Below are 20,853 nucleotides of genomic sequence, written 5' to 3' on the forward strand. Positions count from 1 at the left end.
GGCATTGCCTTTCTTTGGGATTGGAATGAAAACTGACCTTTTCCAGTCCTGTGGCCACTGCTGAGTTTTCCAAATTTGCTGGCATATTGAATGCAACACTTTCACAGCATCATCTTTTAGGATTTGAAGTAGGTCCACTGGAATTCCATCACCTCCACTAGCTTTGTTCGTGTGTTGCTTCCTAAGGCCCACTTGACTTCACATTCCAGGATGTCTGGCTCTAGGTGAGTCATCACACCATCATGATTATCTGGGTCATGAAGATCTTTTATCTACAGTTCTTGTGTGTATTCTTGCCATCTCTTCTTAATATCTTCTGCTTCTGTTAGATCCATACCATTTCTATCCTCTAGCGTGCCCATCTTTGCATGAAATGTTCCCTTGGTATCTCTAATTTTCTTGAAGGGATCTCTAGTCTTTCCCATTCTTTTCTTTTCCTCCATTTCTTTGCACTTATCACTGAGGAAGGCTTTCTTATCTCTCCTTGCTATTTTTTGGAACCCTGCCTTCAAATGGGTATATCTTTCCTTTTCTCCTTTGCTTTTGGCTTCTCTTCACAGCTATTTGTAAGGCCTCCTCAGACAGCCATTTTGCTTTTTTGCATTTCTTTTTCTTAAGGATGATCTTGATCGCTGTCTTCTGTACAGTGTCACGAACCTCCGTCCATAGTTCATCAGGCATTCTGTCTATCAGATCTAGTCCCTTAAATCTATTTCTCACTTTCACGGGGCTGTTATAAATCAGAAGTCTGTTGGAAGAACCTGGGAGTTTACAGTATAATGGCTTTTAATTGGCTGAGTTATGCCTCCCTCTCATTAGCTGAGCTATTACCAGCAGTGAGGAAATCTTTCTTCCTCCACTGGAAGTAGTAGGATAGTGTTACTTCTGCAGGAAATAGAAGATACTCTCTTCTGGCTGGAGTCTGTGTTGATGTCCGGTGATACCTACTTGAAAGCTCTCCCTTCTGGCCTCCTCATTCTATTTTAGTTAGGTTTCTCTTCATTAATTTTCACAAAGGGTTAGTTTCAGTGTAAAATTTGAATTCATATCAGTGAACTTTTTGTATGTTATTACATTAAAATCCACTGATCTATCATACCCTTTTAATGGATCTTTTACCAGTACATGCTGTTGAAAGATCATGTATTGGTTGTTTGGAAAATGCTGGTTCACTGGTATGTGCCGATCCACTAAACATTGACACATTTTATTAAACAATATCTAAAAAATCATATTCATGAATATTATTAATCTCATCAGCATCTGTATGGGGAACCCATCAAATTAGTGATGAATGGTGGTGGTGGTTAGTCGCTAAGTTGTGTCCGACTCTTGCGACCCCATGGACTGTATTCTGCCAGACTCCTCTGTGCATGGGATTCTCCAGGCAAGAACACTAGAGTGGGTTGCCATTTCCTTCTCCTAGTGGTGAATACAAATTTCCAAATTGCTAATTTTCTTGAAAGCTTGAATTTTACCATTAGCAACATATACTGTCGGTTATTTTCCTTGAAGTAACAGGTTCCATGGTTTTCAGGAAAGTGTCTACTGTGTATATAGCTCAATCTGAATAACCTTGGTTTGTCATTTTATGTAAAAATAGTTTTCCATGAAAAAATGGCTACTTTAGCTAGCAGCTTAGCTGCACAAGTTTCTCTTTGAGACAGCCATTGTATTTCTACATGCAACAAAAGTGCTTTATCAATATTTCCTGTTTGATCACACAGAATATTAAAAAGAAGTATACTCAAAGATTGAGACTTTAGAACACTTGGTAATTTTTACCATTTCTTTAAGGACATTTTTATGGGAAAATGGATGGCGGGGTGGGTAGTTGGAATGGCTGGTGAGTCAGATTACCATGACTGCTAGTTACTCACTGATGCTTTTGTTTTTGTTTTTTTTTGTAATTTGTTTATTTTTGGCTGCACTGGGTTTTAGTTGCTGCAAGTGTACTTTCTCTAGTTGTGGCGAGGTCTGCGCTTCCTTGCTATGCACAGTCTTCTCATTGCAGTGGCATCTCTTGTTGCAGAGTACAGGCTCTAGAGTGTGCAGGCTTCAGTAGTTGTGGCATACAGGCTCAGGAGTTGCAACATACGGGTTTAGTTGCCCTGAGGCATGTGGAATCTCCCTAGATCAGGGATCAAACCCGTGTCCCCTGCACAGGCGTGTGGATTTTCAACCACTGGACCACCAGGGAAGTCCTCATCATTGCTTTTATACCATTAGTAAAAATATCAACACAGTGAAGAAAGCAAATAGTTTTTAAGATGAAATAGTTTTGACCTCATGGACCCTCTGAAGTGTCTCAGGAACCCACCAGGGGTCCATGGACCACATTTTTAATATCTTTTTTTTTTTTTTAATGTTTACAAGCCCATTTGAATTTACTCTTTTGTGAAGAGTCTATTCAAATCTTTTGCTTGTTTTCCTGTTGGGTTGTCTTGTCTTCTTATGATTTGTAGACATTGCTTATATAGTCTGGATTTAGTCTTTTGTCAGACATATGTACTACAAGTGTCTTCCCTCCGTAGCTTGCCTTTTCACTCTGTTAAGGTTTTTGTTTTTTTTTAATTTTTTATGTAATTCTTAATATTTTATGTAATTCAATTTATCAATATCTTCCCTTTATATGTGGTGCTTTTTTGACCTGTTTGAGAAAATTTTGCCCTATCCTATGGTCATGTAGAATTTCTTATATACTCTAGAAGCTTTGTTGTTTTACCTTTTATATTAAGATAATCCATTTGAAATTAATTTTATGTGTATTGTGAGATAGATACATGTTTTACCATATTGATATCCAGTTGATCTAGCACCATATTTGGAAAAGAATTATCCCCTACCTGTGTCACCTTAATAATTTTCATTTTTCATTACTTGTGATACAATAATAGTTGCCCTCATTCTTTTCATTGTAATGAAAGTAACCGTGATCCTTTTGATTTTTTTTTTCCCCCGTGGATGGCAAAGCTGGTTCAGTAATAGAGTGCCAACTATTGCAGAAATTGCTAGGCATTTCATCCATATTCTCTTACTCTCTCAAGCCCATGAGATTGGTAAGGGCTACCCCCAGTTTACGGTTTACATGAAACTGATGTTCATGTATAAGTAACTTTCTGCTTCATTGACTATGCCAAAGCCTTTGACTGTGTGGATCTCAATAAACTGTGGAACATTCTGAAAGAGATGGGAATACCAGACCACCAGACCTGCCTCTTGAGGAACCAGTATGCCCGTCAGGAAGCAACAGTCAGAACTGTACATGGAACAACAGACTGGTTCCAAATAGGAAAAGGAGTACGTCAAGGTTGTATAGTGTCACCCTGCTTATTTAACTTATATGCAGAGTACATCATGAGGAACGCTGGGCTGGAAGAAGCACAAGCTGGAATCAAGATTGCCGGGAGAAATATCAATAACCTCAGATATGCAGATGACACCACCCTTATGGCAGAAAGTGAAGAGGAACTCAAAAGCCTCTTGATGAAAGTGAAAGAGGAGAGTGAAAAGGTTGGCTTGAAGTTCAGCATTCAGAAAACAAAGATCATGGCATCTGATCCCATCACGTCATGGGAAATAGATGGAAAAACTGTGGAAACAGTGTCAGACTTTATTTTTTGGGGCTCCAAAATCACTGCAGATGCTGATTGCAGCCATGAAATTAAAAGACGCTTGCTCCTTGGAAGGAAAGTTATGACCAACCTTGATAGTATATTAAAAAGCAGAGACATTACTTTGCCAACAGAGGTCCATCTAGTCAAGGCTCTGGTTTTTCCAGTGGTCATGTATGGATGTGACAGTTGGACTGTGAAGAAAGCTGATCGCCAAAGAATTGATGCTTTTGAACTGCGGTACTGGAGAAGACTCTTGAGAGTCCCTTGGACTGCAAGGAGATCCAACCAGTCCTTTCTAAAGGAGAATCAATCCTGGATGTTCATTGGAAGGACTGATGCTAAAGCTGAAACTCCAATACTTTGGCCACCTCAGGCGACAAGTTGACTCACTGGAAAAGACTCTCATGCTGGGAAGGATTGGGGGCCGGAGAAGAAGGGGACGACAGAGAATGAGATGGCTGGATGGCATCACCAACTCGATGGACATGAGTTTGAATGAACTCCGGGAGTTGCTGATGGATAGGGAGGCCTGGCGTGCTGTGAGGTCACAAAGAGTCGGACACAACTGAGCGACTGAACTGAACTGAACTTGACCACAGTCATTCATGAGCAGAAGTTGTATTATAATAATAGAATATTGGATAGGGACTCAGCCTTCAAGGAGTTCACAGTTGGTTAGAGCTGATTGCCCTTTTTATTCCAGACTGTAAGTTTTTCTAAAAAAATTAAAGAAGTTTGTCTCAGGTCTGTTGAAACTCACAGAAGGGTGATTATTCTGAAGGGTTGAGTTGGGACAAGACATAGAAGAAAGGGCTTCAGTGAGATAACGCATGATGAACTAAATTTTAAGGGACTAATAAAAGTTCTGTAGTATTAGGAGTAGTTGGTATTTGTGGCCATGAGAAAAATGGATATAAATGTGGCTGTGAAATCATCTTGTCATCTCGTGTGTGTGTTTGTGTGTGTATAAGCAGGGGAGGGACCAAGGGGTTATATTACTTGTGCTGGCGTGTGAACGGAGAATAGGTAATGTGGGAACCACATCACAAGGGATCTTATGTGATAAGGACCTGGCTTTGATCCTGGGGTAATGGTAGCCGTCAAAATGTTTTGGATAGAAAGTGATTCATTTGGGACCTTTTTAACCATTTCCCCCCTCAAAGGCATCCCATTTAGAATGTCAGCTTACATAGTTAATATTTATTGAGCCTTTACTGTGTGCCAAGCTATTATTACACTGGTATAGAATATAGTCTCTCTTAATCTTCACTAGCAAGAGAATGAGAGGTACCTGCTCTTGTTATCCCACTTTTTGGAAAAGAAAACTGAGACACAGGTTAATCAACTTGCCCAAAGAAACAGCTCATAAATGTTGGTGTGGGATTCAGCCCTTAGTATTTTCTCCTTTTGACACTTATATCAGCCATTACTTCAGAAGAAACTATCTTGGCTTGCGTTATTCCAAGAACAAAGAGAAAGCTGGTATGGTTGGAACATGGTGAGATATGGTGATAGGAGATGACTCTGTAGGGCTAAGCACAGAACAGTTTGTGTAGAGCCTTGGGGTCAAAGTCAGGAGCAGTGGGAAATCACTAGGTGTGTTTAGCAAGAGAGAGAGTTGATATCATTTCCTTTTTTTTTAAATTCCTATGGCTCCTTTGTAGAGAATGGATTAGAGAGGGACAAGAGTAGAAACAATAAGATCAGGTAAGGAGCTGACACAGGCACTCTGGCAAGAAATAATGGTGGTAGATGGTGGCAGATACAAGGATAATCTGGGATATATTTGGAAGTACACTTTACAGGACTTGCTTATGGGTTGGCTTAATGATGGGAAGAAAAAACCAGGATGATGCAAGGAGGTTTTTTTTAGCCTAAGTCATTTCTAATTTGAGGCTACCATAGCTTCAGGGAACATGCTTTTCATGCAACTTAGAGCACAGCTCTGAATTTTCTTAGCGTGCATTCCCAACGGTAGAATTAACTACATTAAGGACGAACCTGTAAAGAGCAATATTGCATAGGAACCTGGAATGTTAGGTCCATGAATTGGAAGTAATCAAACAGGAGATGGCAAGAATGAACATTGACATTTTAGGAATCAGTGAATTAAAATGGACTGGAATGGGAGAACTTAATTCAGATGACTGTTATATCTACTACTGTGGTCAAGAATCCCTTAGAAGACATGGAGTAACTCTCATTATCAACAAGAGTCCAAAATGCAGTACTTGGGTGCAGTCTCAGAAATGACAGAATGATCTCTTGTTCACTTCCAAGGCAAACCATTCAATATCACAGTAATCCAAGTCTTTGCCCCAACCAGTAATGCTGAAGAAGCTGAAGTTGAATGGTTCTATGAAGACCTACAAGACCTTCTGGAACTAATACCCAAAAAAGATGTCCTGTTCATCATAGGGGACTGGAATGCAAAAGTAGGAAGTCAAGAGATGCCTGGAATAACAGGCAAATTTGGCCTTGGAGTACAGAATGAAGCAGGGCAAAGGCTAACAGAGTTTTGCCAAGAGAACACACTGATCATAGCAAACACCCTCTTCCAACAACACAAGAGAGGACTCTACACATGGACATCACAAGATGATTGATACCAAAATCAGATTGATTATATTCTTTGCAACCAAAGATGGAGAAGCTCTATACAGTCAGCAAAAACAAGACCAAGAGCTGACTATTGCTCAGATCATGAACGCTTTATTGCCAAATTCAGACTGAAATTGAAGAAAGTAGGGAAGACCACTAGACCATTCAGTCATGGCGTAAATCACATCCCTTATGATTATACAGTGGAAGTGACAAATAGATTTAAGGGATTAGATCTGATAGACAGACTGCCTGAAGAACTATGGATGGAGGTTCATGACATTGTACAGAAGACAAGGATCAAGACCATCCCCAAGAAAAAGAAATGCAGAAAGGCAAAATGGTTATTTGAGGGCGCCTTACAAATAGATGAGAAAAGAAGAGAAGCTAAAGGCAAAAGAGAAAAGGAAAGATATATCCATCTGAATGCAGAGTTCCAAAGAATAGAAAGGAGAGATAAGAAAGCCTTCCTCAGTGATCAATGCAAAGAAATAGAGGAAAACAATAGAATGGGAAAGACTAGAGATACCTTCAATAAATTTAGAGATACCAAGGGAACATTTCATGCAGAGATGGGCACGCTAAAGGACAGAAACGGTATGGCTCTAACAGAAGGAGAAGATATTAAGAAAAGGTGGCAAGAATACACAGAAAGTGATAGTGAAGTCGCTCAGTCGTGTCCAACTCTGCAACCCCGTGGACTGTGGCCTCCCAGCTCCTCTGTCCATGGGATTTTCCAGGCAAGTGTACTGGAGTGGGCTGCCTTTCCCTTCTCCAAGGGATCTTCCCGACCCAGGGATTGAACCTGGGTCTCCCACATTGTAGGCAGACGCTTTACCATCTGAGCCACCAGGGAAGTCCCAGAATACACAGAAGAACTATACAAAAAAGATCTTCATGACCAAGATAACCACAATGGTGTGATCACTCACCTAGAGCCATAGATCCTGGAATGTGAAGTTAAGTGGGCCTTAGGAAACATCTCTATGAACAAAGCTAGTGGAGGTGACAGAATTCCAGTTGAGCCATTTCAAATCCTAAAAGATGGTGCTGTGAAAGTGCTACACTCAATATGCCAGCAAATTTGGAAAACTCAGCAGTGGCCACAGGACTGGAAAAGGTCAGTTTTCATTCCAGTCCCAAAGAAAGGCAATGCCAAAGAATGTTCAACTTACCGCACAGTTGTACTCATCTCACATGCTAGCCAAGTAATGCTCAAAATTCTCCAAGCCAGGCTTCAACAGTACATGAACGTTGAACTTCCAGATGTTTGAGATGAATTTAGAAAAAGCAGAGGAACTGGAGATCAAATTGCCAACATCCGTTGGATCATCAGAAAAGCAACAGAATTCCAGAAAAACATCTGTTTCTGCTTTATTGACTGTGCCAAAGCCTTTGACTGTGTGGATCACAACAAACTGTGAAAAATTCTTCAAGAGATGGGGATACCAGACCACCTGACCTGCCTCCTGAGAAATCTGTATGCAGGTCAAGAAGCAGCAGTTAAAACTTTACATGGGACAGCAGACTGGTTACAAATTGGAAAAGGAGTACATTAAGGCTGTATATTGTCTGCTTGCTTATTTAACTTATATGCAGAGTACATCATGCTAAATGCTGGGCTGGGTGATGCACAAGCTGGAATCAAGATTGCCAGGAGAAATATCAGTAGCCTCAGATATGCAGATGACACCACCTTTATGGCAGAAAGCAAAGAAGAACTAAAGAGCCTCTTGATGAAAGTGAAAGAGGAGAGTGAAAAAGTTAGCTTAAAGCTCAGTATTCAAAAAATGAAGATCATGGCATGCAGTCCCATCACTTCATGGCAAATAGATGGGGAAACAGTGGCAGACTTTATTTCGGGCTGCTCTAAAATCACTGCAGGTGGTGACTGCAGCCATGAAATTTTAAGACGCTTGCTCCTTGGAAGAAAAGCTGTGACCAACCTAGACAGCATATTAAAAAGCAGAGACATCACTTTGCCAACAAAGATCCATCTAGTCAAAGCTATGGTTTCTGCAATATCATGTATGGATGTGAGAGTTGGACTATAATGAAAGCTTAGTGCCGAAGAATTGATGCTTTTGAACTGTGGTGTTGGAAAGACTCTTGAGAGTCCCTTGGAGTGCACGGGGGTCAAACCAGTCTGTCCTAAAGGAAATCAGTCCTGAATGTTCATTGGAAGGACTGATGCTGAAGCTGAAACTCCAAAACTGGCCACCTGATGCAAAGAACTGACTCATTTGAAAAGACTCTGATGCTGGGAAAGATTGAAGGCAGGAGGAGAAGGGGATGACAGAGGATGAGATGGTTGGATGGCATCACCAGTTAGATGGACATGAGTTTGAGCAAACTCCAGGAGATGGTGATGGCCAGGGAAGCCTGGTGTGCTGCAGTCCATGGGGTTGCAAAGAGTCAGACATGACTGAGTCAGAACTCAACTGAGCTGAAGGACTAAGCCTCTTTATAAAGATTTTGATACACATTGCCCTGTTGCCTTCCTAAACAATGGTATTAATTCGCATTCTCCCTCTATTTTGATGTCATTTGCCTATCCTTTTCATTGCTGGAGTTAGTCTCCTTTTTCTTTTAAATTATTTAGAAAGACATCATCCTTATAACATTTGTAAGCTTAACTGAATCCAAATTTAGTTTCTTATTGTTACCCCATTCCTTGCTGTCTGTTGACTGGAGACCTCTCATCATCTTTTTTTTTTTTTTTTTTTTGCTTTATCAATAGTTTTATTTATTTTTAAAAATTTTTTTTATTGGAGGCAAATTACTTTACATTAATATATTGGTTGGTTTTGCCATACATTGACACGAATCTGCCCCGGGTGTACTTCTTGCATTTCTCCTTACATGGCTGCCTCCATATTTAAAGCCAACAGCAATGTGTCAGGTTCTTCTCATGTTTCAAGTCTTCCCTTTCACCTTTTCTTCTGCCACCAGCCAGAGAAAGTTCTCTGCTTTTAAAGGTCCATATGATTAGATTAGCCCACCCAGATAATCCCCCATTTCTGAGGTCCTCTGTGCCATAAAACATAAATGTAGGAGTGATTTCTTATCACACTCACAGATTCTGGGGATTAAGAAGTATGGAAGATTGAGAAGGGGCCATTTTTACCAAATGCAGAGTACATTTCCCCTTCCCTAGAGTTCTGAGGACTCTTGTGCCATTACTACGTCAGCTCAGTCTGAAAATAATGTCTAAATCTCTTCTGCTTAAAGGACCCAGATCTCACTTTCTAAATCATCTAAATTAGGTATAGTGGAAGCTCCTGAGTACAACTGCTTTCTGTCTCTTGCCCAGAGGAACGGATTGTCTGTTCCCGTCATACACTGGTCAGATGGGCGAAGGATAACAGTTAACTTTTTTCTAACATGGAAAAAAAAACATGAACATGAAAGTTACTAATTACAGCATTATTTATAATTACACACACCAGAAGCAATACCAAGACCTATATTAGAAGAATTTTAAAGATTTTCTTCACTTAGTGAGTATTATTTGGTCATTAAAAATTCTAATAGCAAGCACAATCAGCATGAGAAATATAGGACACAAATGGAGGAAAGCAGATCTAATTGTACCTAAATGTTAGCTGCCCACTCCAGTATGCTGGCCTGCAGAATTCTGTGGACTGTATAGTAATGTTCATATAAACATATAAAAATATGCCCATAAAAAGACGAGAAAGAAATAGCGAAAATAATCATTGTGTTAGAGTCAGATGATGGGTAACATTTTTCTTACAATTCTTTAGTATGAAATATGCATATTTTTCTTTTAAAAATCTTTGTTCACATAGCCTAAATGCAGTATTTTCCAACCATTCTCAATCTCCCATTCACCTCTGAACTCACAGGATATCCTCGGGATCAGGAAAGGGAAAGGTGAGGTGCTCTGCTTGCTCAGAACACGTAGCTGGTGCTCTGCTTGTACACACAGTCTTGTCTGCAGTTACCAGCATCTCCATTTCCCAGTCCTGAGTTTCCACATTTGGCAGGACAAAGTCCATAAACCTAGATCACCGTGATTCCCCAGCTGAACTTGTATCCTCACTGGGAAGCAGCCTAGCCATCCCCAGACCAGCAATGTCAGATTACACGGGCGCTTTTACAGAATGAAGCATCTTAGATCCCATTCCTGATCTTCTGAAGTAAAACCTGCATTTTAGCAAGATTCACCCTCCAATTCGTGTGCACATAACAACTTGAGCAGAACTGGCCTCGGTGATTCAAACAATGCTGTGAAAACCGAATCGGGGTCCGGGTCTAGAAATCCTCAGGTAGCTGCTGCCGGCAGCGCTGTGAAAACACAACCAGCGCTTCCAAAGAAGTGTAGAAGTGTGATATGCAGATGGAGAATCTTGTGTTCACGCCTGGTAGCCACCAGTGAGCGCAGACCAGCACTGTGTTAGTATTGGTATTGTGTACCAGTTAAAAGCCCAGGTTTGGAAACTTCTGGTTCTGGAGTAAGCACACTCCATCCTGACTTTCCCATTGACTGCAGCTATACAGAATGCATGGAGCAGTTATTTGAGGATGCTGAAAAATAGTAGCAGGTACTTGGGAGAGAAGACCAAAGGCCGAAATACCAATAAACTGGCCTCTGGTATGAACTCAAGGAAGCCCAAAACAAAGAATTAGATCTTGGCATGGAAAGAGAGCACTCCAGGAGAGTCCTCCATTCTGGCTAAAGTACTGAGAATGGGGTCTGGTGCTTAGAGAGAGTGGGAAGAAAATGTATTTTCTTCCTTTTCTCCAAAAATTCCCAACATGTGACAGTCCAAAAACACTTAAAACTGAGAGAAAAGACCGTTCCTTTCCAATAAGACTTGTTTCAAGAGTATGAAGTGAACCACTGCTGCTTTTTATCCTCTCTTTGTTCTCCCTCCACTTGATACAGGCATGTGGACATAGACACTGTCAGGGGAAGTACATGGCAGAGCAAGGTAAGCAGTGCCCCAGTTTTCTGGCCAGAGGACCAAAAGAAAAGCCCCAAGGACCTAGAAGGTACCAGGAGATGTGTTAGTCGCTCAGTCGTGTCCGACTCTTTGTGATCCCATGGACTCCTCTGTCCATGGAATTCTCCAAGCAAGAATACTGGGGTTGGTTGCCATTTCCTTCTATGATAGATCATAGAAAGGGAAGAGTTCAGAAAGCAACTCTGTAAAGTTTGTGGACTCCAGGCCTTATCTGCACAATGTACATAAGTGGATGTGATTCTAAATAGCACACCAAAAACTTTGGGAACAGAACTGTAGTATCGCCCACTGCCGGGTCTCAGACTGACCACTGGAGAGCACATATGTGGTACAGAACTAGATAGCACTACAAAGGCTTTGCAAACAGAACTGACATTGAAACCTGAGCTTGAATCCCAGACCCAGCTGTGTTGATTGCCTGCTAAGACAACAATATCAGGGTTTTCCTGAAACCTCATAAAATATTAAAAATTGGGGGGACTACAAAGAATCAAGAAAATTTCAGCTCACAAAAAGACGAAACAGACGCCAGTATTCCAAGGTGGCACAAATGTTGAAATAATTAGCTGACAGACAGATAAAGCAGCTGTTACAAAAATGCTCAGGGAAGTAAGGGCAAATAGTCTTGAAACAAATGGAATGACAGATCTCAGCTTAGAAACAAGATACAAAGAATAACCGAATGGGAATTTCAGAAATGAAAAACACAATAATCAGAATAACTTCACTGAATGAATCAGTAGCAGAATAGCGGAAACAGAGGAAATATTCAGTACTTGAAATAAAGCAATAGAAATTATCCTGTCTGAACAACAGAGAGAAAATATTTTAAAATAAACAGAACCTGGGAACCTTCTTATAGAAGATCTAACACTGGGACCATAAGACTCTTAGAAGGAGAAGAGAAAGAGTGTAGTACAGAAAAATTATTTGAAGAAAATAATGGCTAAAAACTTTTCAGATTTGGCAGAAGACATAAACGTACAGATTTTAAAAGCTCAGCAAATCTTAAACAGGATAAACCCAAAGAAGTTCATGCTCATACATAATCACATTGCTAAAAATGAGAAAAAAAAAAAAGTCATGAAAGCAACTAGAGAGAAACATGTTTTGCATTTAGTGGAATAAGAATTTGAATAATTGTGGATTTCTCATCAGAAAACAAGAAATAAGTTGATCATTATTCTTAAAATATGGAGAAAAAAAGAATTGTCAGAACCAGAATTCTGTATCCAACAAATACATCATCTTATTTCTGAAGGATTTTAAGACATTCTTAGTATAAATGATACTAAGAGAATTCATAGTCAACAGATTTTCTCAGAAGAAATTGCTAATGAAAGTTCTTCAGACAGAAGGGAAGGGAAATCAAATAGAAACTTGGAACATCAGGAATAAAGGAAGAGCAATAAAAATGGTAAATAGTTCAGTCGCTCAGTCATGTCCGACCTCTGCGACCCCATGAATCACAGCACACCAGGCCTCCCTGTCCATCACCAACTCCCGGAGTTCACTCAAACTCATGTCCATCGAGTCGGTGATGCCATCCAGCCATCTCATTCTCTGTCGTCTCCTTCTCCTCCTGCCCCCAGTCCCTCCCAACATCAGAGTTTTCCAGTGAGTCAGCTCTTCGCCTGAGGTGGCCGAAGTATTGGAGCTTCAGCTTTAGCATCAGTCCTTCCAATGAACACTCAGGACTGATCTCCTTTAGAATGGACTGGTTGGATCTCCTTGCAGTCCAAGGGACTCTCAGGAGTCTTCTCCAGCACCACAGTTCAAAAGCATCAATTCTTTGGCGATCAGCTTTCTTCACAGTCCAGCTGTCACATCCATACATGACCACTGGAAAAACCATAGCCTTGACTAGACGGACCTTGATTGGCAAAATAATGTCTAAAGTAAATATTTAGATAACTATAATAGGCTGTTCTCTAATTCAAGAGAATTAGAATATGTTTAATTTGTTGTTGTTCAGTTGCTAAGTTGTGTCCAACTCTTTGCAACCCCATGGACTGCACCACACCAGGCTCCTGTGTCCTCGACTATCTCCTGGGGTTTCCTCAAACTCTTGTGTGTTGTCAGTGATGCCATCCAACCATTTCATCCTCTGTCATCCCCATCTTCAATCTTGCCCAGCATCAGAGTTTTTTCCAAAGAGTCGGCTCTTCCCATCAGATAGCCAAAGTATTGGAGCTTCAGTATCTGTCCTTCCAGTGAATATTCAGGGTTGATTTCCTTTAGGGTTGACTGTTTTGATCTCCTTGCAGTCCAAGGGATTCTCAAGAGTCTTCTCTGACACCACAATTAACAAGCATAAATTCTTTGGTGCTTACCCTTTATGGTCCAACTCTCACATCTGTTCATGACTAATGGAAAAAGCATAATTTAACTCTATGGATCTTTGTAAGTAAAATATTGTCTCTGCTTTTTAATGCACTGTCTAGGTTTTCATAGCTTTCCTTCCAAGGAGCAAGTGTCTTGATTTCATGACTGCAGTCACCATCCGCAGTGATTTTGGAGCCCAAGAAAATAAAATCGGTCACTGTTTCCACTCTTCACCCCTTCTGTTGAACTATGAAGAGAGAAAACAGAAGAAAGAAAAAAGGGAACAAATGGAAAAGCAATAGTAAAATGGCAGACCTAAATCTAAACATATCACATTAAATGTAAATGGTCTCAACACACCAATTAAAGGAACATGGCTTTTGAAATTGGGCAAACCTGGTGTAAATTCATTCTTGGCTGCTTATACCTATCTGGCTTGTGTATGAACACTTGCTTCTTTGAGCCTCAGTTTCCTCATTTGTAAAATAAGTATAAAAGTCATGGCCTCAGAGGGCTGTTACCAAGATGAAATAAGGTAATGTATATAAAGAACTCTGCACATCCATCTGTTTAAAAAGTAGAGGAGATGCATATTTGCTCATATATGCAAGTATCTTTGGAAGGACGTAGAAGAAGCTGATGTTAGTAGTTGTCTATGGGAAGACCTGGTAGGCTGGATGACAGGGCTAAGAAGGAGATTTTTTTTTTCCTTGTACAGGTCCAGAATCTTTTATCTACAGCTCTGAAATCAAAAGAGCACTGAAAAAAAGTGTTGTTTTATTTTTTTTTTCATAAGATTGGCGCCAAACCTTTTTTGGTAGCAAAACGTGACCTGAAGTGGCATGAAGTTCTTTATATATTCATTTTATGTGAATTCTCATTCATTTTGCAGAAATATTAGGGTTTTGTTTACAGGGTGCTACACAGTAATATGTTTGGTATACTCATATTTCTAAAATATGAAAAATTCTGAATTCCAAAACACATTCAGCACAAGATTATGGATCTATGTAACCTTTAAATTTTGAATTCTATCTGTGTATTGTCTTAAATTTTAAAACTGGTGAAGGCATTACCTATTCACAAAATTAAATCTTAAAAACTAAATTTAGCATGGTGCCTGACACAAAGCAAGCTGTCAGTAAATATCGGCAGCTGCTGTTATTCCATTCTTCCAAGCTTTTCCTGTCAACAAATCTGTTCATGTCCAATACGACGTTTCACCGTCACAGCAGACCCTGTGACTGTTACTGCTTAGATTTTTACATTTTTAAAGACTGAGGTGCAAAGATTTTGTGACAGATGCCTGCCAACCATCCAGGCAGCCCCCCACCTAGAGTCCCGAGGTTTTTTCTGTTCATCAGACCACCTCAGCCAGAAGAATGGCATCAGCAGGATTTGTGTGCCCAAGAGAGCCAAGTTGTTTTTATCTAAGAGCAAAGGAGAGAATGAGGAAATTATATGTGGTCAGGATCACCCCCAAATCCCATTAGACAGTCCAGTGGGCCCAGCCAGGCAGATGTGCCTATAGCATTTAGTGTACCAGCATTCTCCTTCGGGGGCTTCCCAGGTGGCTCAGCTTTAAGAACCTGCCTGCCAATGCAATTGGGTTCAATCCCTGGGTCGGGAAGATCCCCTCGAAGAGGGCATGCAACCCACTCCAGTATTCATGCCTGTAAAATCCCATGGACAGAGGAGCCTGGCAGGCTATAGCCCATAGGTGGCAAAGAGTCAAATGTGACTGAGATGACAGCATGCTCACACTCTTCTTCAGTTGATTACCAGATGAAGTTTTAGGGACTTGATTCTAGAGACTGTACAAAAATTAACTTTTTATTTTTTTTTAATCCTGAGAGCCTCATTCAGCACATTCAGGACTGAGACTATTTTGTAATAGGTTCTGGGTGTGTATATGAGGAGCTCACAGAAGGGTGCGTGGGTTGCAGTTAGACTGTGTTGAGTATGAGCCTAAGGGATATGCCATGACCATTTGAAGTACCCAAATTGTTGGGGTGGGCCTGGCAACTGCCTTTCTTACCTCTGTTGTTCTTTATTTCTTCTCTCCTCACACACTGTGGCCTCAGAGAGAAAAATAGAGATGGCTCCATGTTTCAGGAACCATCAAGGCTCATTTCTCCAAGTCATTGTTATCGTTGGTTCTGTTTGCTGCTCTGTAAGGGGGCAGTTTGTGGAGATAGATAAAATGCTTCCTGCCCTCTGCACCACCTGGTCTGTCCAGTGAGGCAAGTTATTGGGAGGCCACCAGAAAGTTTGACTGCCAGCTCCATGAACCATGGCTTGGAAACAATAACCTCAATCAGGAAAAATTGCTTCCCTTGGAAACCATGTCCACCTAATCACAATGTCTTTTCCAGCTCATTGGTAGAACTGACTGGAGAAGCACCTCCTTTTGGATTCTTTCCCAGTTCTTTAATTAATGGCTTCTTACTGTAAGCTTCGATTAACTGCTATTTACAAAGCTTTTCTGAGGTCTGCCATGCCCCAGAACTGTCAGGTTTGTATTCCTTGCCAGAGCTCCAAGTAGATTCCAAAGCACACTTTTTCGAATACCAGATCTTTTTTGTTTCATTATATCCATAGCCAGATCCTTTAATAGGAAAAGTAGGAAAGTATAAAGAAGAAATGTCACCCAGATATAACTGTCACTGTTTTTATTTTCAGTTACACTTCTTTCTAGTTTTTATATGCACACACATTTTTCCTAGGCTGTTGGTAATCCCCTTTTCTCTACAGTTAACAGTAGAACGTAAACATTTTTCCACATCATTTTTAAACATTCTAAGAACATGTTTCCATGGCTGCATGATCTACCTAACTGGTCCCCATTTGTGACCAGTTCCCTTGGTTAAAGTCTTTATGATGATATTTGAATTTCTTTAAGATGAATTTGTTGTTGTTTAGTCACTAAGGCATATGTGACTCTTTTGTGACCCCATTGCCTGTAGCCCACCAGGCTCCTCTGTCCTGGGTTTTCCCAGACAAGAATACTGGACTGGATTGTCATTTCCTTCTCCAGGGGATCTTCCCCATCCTCGTACATTGGCAGCAGATTGTTGACCATTGAGCCACATGGAAGCCCTTATGATGGATACCTAGGCATAAAATTATCAGACCATGAAATGTAAAGATATAAAAGACTTTTGAGAGGCAGTTACATTTTGTGTGTGTGTGTGTGTATTAGTATAAACTTGGTTTCCACAAAGCGTACACTAATTTATGCTTCTGGCTCCTGCAGTCTCAGTGTGGGCAAAAATTGGTTCTTGGTGGGGGGTAGAAAAAACCTTAGAAATTTTGTGGCTACCCAGTGGTTTCCAGTGCATAAAATGATACACAGTATCTGCTTTTAACATTTCATGCGGAGACAATAATGAGAAAAAGGTTGAGAAACACAGTTCTAGCTGTGTGTGAGCACCCATCTCACTCCACCCTTCAGTTCAGTTCAGTTCAGTTCAGTCGCTCAGTCGTGTCCAACTCTTAGCGACCCCATGGCCCACCAGGCTCCTCCGTCCATGGGATTCTCCAGGCAAGAGTACTGGAGTGGGTTGCCATTGCCTTCTCCGAGTAAAAGGCTCTCAGTTCAGTTCAGTCGCTCAGTCGTGTCCGACTCTTAGCGACCCCATGAATCACAGCACGCCAGGCCTCCCTGTCCATCACCAACTCCCAGAGTCCACTCAAACTCATGTCCATCGAGTCGGTGATGCCATCCAGCCATCTCATTCTCTGTCGTCCCCGTCTCCTCCCATCCCCAATCCTTCCCAGCATCAGAGTCTTTTCCAGCGAGTCAACTCGTCGCATGAGGTGGCCAAAGTATTGGAGTTTCACCCTTGGAAGCTTTTAAATTTGAGCTTTTGGTTTGGGATTTTAGAATAGTATTTTTCTGGTCTAAATGTTCTTAATTCTTTGTACAGACTTTAGGAAGCTGAGAAAGGTTTGAATAAGATGAAATGTGTGTGTTCCCCACTGTTCACATTTCTATCTTTCTACGTTATTAGGAGTCCTCCATGTTTCTAGCTTTGTGTCCAGCTCTCTTCACGTTACTGTGATATGTGATATTTTCAGTGTTAGTCTGTGCCAAGGACCATGTTGAAGTATCCCTCATGTTATGGTCTTAGGCAGGGACTCCCACCACCTCCATGCCTGGGAGTACATGTGTGTCCCCACAGCCATCAGCTTTGGACCTCTGGGAGCCCAGGCGCCAAGCTGCTCTGGGACTTTCAGTAATTGTCCCTTGTTTGTTTCAGGTGTGATCCCCTGGGCCCGTTTGCTGTCGGGGGAGAGGACCTAGACCCCTTTGGGTGAGTACTGCTGGGGAGGTGGCAGCAACACGACTTGGTCTCGTGGCCCTTCAGCCCCAGCTCATCTTCTAATTTTAGAACTTTTCGTCAGTCTTCCTTTGGGGTGAGGGAGGCATTTGTTGCCGAGTGGCTGAGGAAACACTGCCTCTGTTCTGCTCCGCCATGCCTGGAGCAGTGCACGAGGGCTCTGAGTGTTGGGGAGCAGCTGAGCAAGCCCAGTGGGCAGTTCCACTGTTGTTTTCTGGCCCTGCTTGCCCTGGTGGAACGATAACCCCGGGGGGGTCTATCAGGTGAAGACTGAAAAACACACAAGTGGCTTACAGACCTGAGGTCAGCTGAGGGCTCTTCAGAGGTCATGACCTCACTTGATAAGGGAGGGTCACTGATCCCCATTAGACTCTGGGGTAGTTCTTGTGAAGTCCCCAATAGAGTTATAGCCTCAGCTATGCACTGTACTGTCTTTGCTCAGTGCTTCTAGATTTTCAGCTCTGCTGCAAAGGATGTCCCCAACTTGAGTGTTTCATTTTTAGACAGTGGGGAAAGTAAGTCTGAAGTTAAGCTTGAACAATTAAGCTTAACTTAATTTTTTAACTTAATACTTTTGCTTAGGCTGCAGTTAAGCTAAAACTTTGACCTCAGAGTTTGGGGTAATATCACCTTCTTATTCATCCTAGTTTGAGCCATAAAGTCAGATCCATAGAACTTCATGAGGGATGAGTACTGTCAAGAGTCAGACTTGGACAATCAAGTCATAGAATGCCCAGAGACCCTTCAAGGAAACCACACCAAAAAAAACCCAAATAAAAGCTAGTATTATAAATTGTCTCAATTCATTAGCCCTTAGACCTAAAGCTGTGCCTGGAAGAGCCTTGTTTTGGTTCTTCATTCACCTTGACAAGTTCTAGCACATGTTCTTGATCAAATCGCACCACCCTGTAGGACATGCCAGGGATCTCAGTGTTGTTGAGTCCTGGAGCTTGTAGAGCTGAAAGTGCAGGCCATGATGGCCAGAAAAGGTGTGCTTTTTGTGTTCTTGCTCTAGCCCACTTCCTGCTGGCACTCAGGCAACCATCCATGCACGTCTGCTTGAGCCATCCAGAGTTGGTGTCCCAGTCATTTTTACCTACATTCTCATCACCTTCACTTCTTCTCCAACAGCTGCTTGCCACACCTGCTTACCCATCATTCCTTCTTGCCTCAGGTGTCGGAGAGGTGGCATGATTGTGGATCCCCTGAGATCCGGCTTCCCAAGAGCACTTATTGACCCATCATCAGGACTCCCAAACCGGCTTCCTCCAGGCGCTGTGCCCCCGGGAGCACGCTTTGACCCCTTTGGACCCATTGGGACCAGCCCATCTGGGTAGGTATTCACTCAGGGATGCTGAGAGGTGGGACCCGATAGCGGGTCAGCTCAGCATTGCAGGGATAAAGGCATCTGACACCAAGTGCAGAATTGCCAGTAGTGCCGGGCCTTGCCACCAAGAGAGTGGAGCCTCCTCCAGGCCCCTGCCTGGTCCTCCCTGAAGCCTTCCATGAGCTTCCCGTTCGTCACTGGCTCCCTTCCCCAGCTTCCCTCCAGGAAGACTCAGAGGAGGGGTTGCTGCTCACATTCATTGGACTTCTTGTATGTGCCAGGAGCTCAGTGGATTCTTATGTCAGCACTTGTGGATAGATACTTCACAGAGACAGAAATCGAGGCCCTGAGTGATAAAGGAACTTGTCCAACGTGGGAAAATCAGAGTTCAGACCAACTCTAGAGCACATGGTGTTTAACTCCTCAAACCGCCACATCATTCTGGAGGCAGGCTCCCTCCATTCAGGACCCTGTCTACCTGTGTGCCCCTGACTCTTGATCACCCCAGCTCACCAGCCCTTCTTTCCATTCCAGACCTAACCCAGACCATCTGCCCCCGCCGGGCTACGATGACATGTACCTGTGAAGGCCTCAAGAATGTAACGTCCCAGCCTTCCCTCCACTGTCCTGGAGCTGCCACCGTGGGCCCCATCAGCACCCATTTTCTTGTGGGCTGGGGGCAAAGGACTCTGTCCATGTGTTTGCAGGCCGGCTGGGATTGCCTCCCCACCCACTACCAGAGCCAGGGCACCTGCTGCAGTTCTCCACCTGGCTGCGTATAGGTCCCAAAGAGAAATCAGTGTGTGTCTCACCACCAGCTCCTCTCCACTTCCCAGGGGAGACTCCGGCAACATATGCCCTTGACCTGATGCAGTTCCAGCTGCATTGCTATAAGAACAGAACCCATTTTGGATGTTATTATTAAGAACCAAATGTCAATACAAAAATCATGTTGCCGGTCTCCCACTCTTCTTTACTGCACAGCTCCTTCCATGTATGAGACTTGAGAGTTTGGATTTTTGAGGGGCTAAAGGACTCTCTTAGGCATCTTCCTTTCATGAATTGCTCTTGCTCCTGATACCACTAAGATGGTCTGACTGCATGGATGAAAATGAGTGACTGGAACCCCCATAGGGCACAGGGATGACTTCCACAAGGCCAGGCACATTGCAGAACGACTGCATCACTCTGAAAAGGGCAAGACGTCCCAGTTCTGCTTGTCTGAGCCTGTCCTCTGGGTCTGTCTGTGCCTGGGCAATGGCCACCTACGAACAGAGGAATAAACAGAGCAGACCTGAAGGCTAATCTCTTTTTTGCCACTAACTTAACTGAGTGACCCTATGCAAGTCCCTTCCCCTCCCAGGGCCATTGTGCCCACCTGCGAAATCCGAGGTGCCTTTCTTGCTCTAAAACATCCTGGTGTCGGCCTCTGTGCATGATGATCCTTAGTAACTGGGGCAAAAGGTAAAGAATGAAGGTTCAAAGCTTTGTGTGGTGCCTACCTACAGAGTCTGCAACCCTCTGCCTCTCACCCACCGTGAGGCCCCGACATGAGCATAGCAGCACAGTGCTGGACTTCGGGACAAGCAGGGAGCCTGGCCTCTGGAAGCCTGTGCCCTGTGTCCAGGCCCATCTGACATTTGGTGTTC

General features: G+C 42.5%; 1 protein-coding gene across 1 annotated transcript in view; it reads left to right on the top strand.

The window, feature by feature from the left end:
• PSMF1 (proteasome inhibitor subunit 1) overlaps positions 1 to 20,509 on the top strand; it is a 41,200-nt gene extending 20,691 nt beyond the window's left edge. The window contains exons 5-7 of the mRNA XM_055434660.2: positions 17,797 to 17,850; positions 19,052 to 19,210; positions 19,739 to 20,509. Of these exons, the coding sequence (XP_055290635.1) occupies positions 17,797 to 17,850; positions 19,052 to 19,210; positions 19,739 to 19,790 (265 nt within the window). The 3' untranslated portion in view covers positions 19,791 to 20,509. The remainder of the gene's footprint in view (positions 1 to 17,796; positions 17,851 to 19,051; positions 19,211 to 19,738) is intronic.
• The last annotated feature ends 344 nt before the right edge of the window (positions 20,510 to 20,853 follow it).

The sequence above is a fragment of the Moschus berezovskii genome, chromosome 15 (assembly GCF_049115385.1).
Source record: "Moschus berezovskii isolate FMDL1 chromosome 15, NW_MosBer_1.0, whole genome shotgun sequence".
NCBI lineage: Eukaryota > Metazoa > Chordata > Mammalia > Artiodactyla > Moschidae > Moschus > Moschus berezovskii.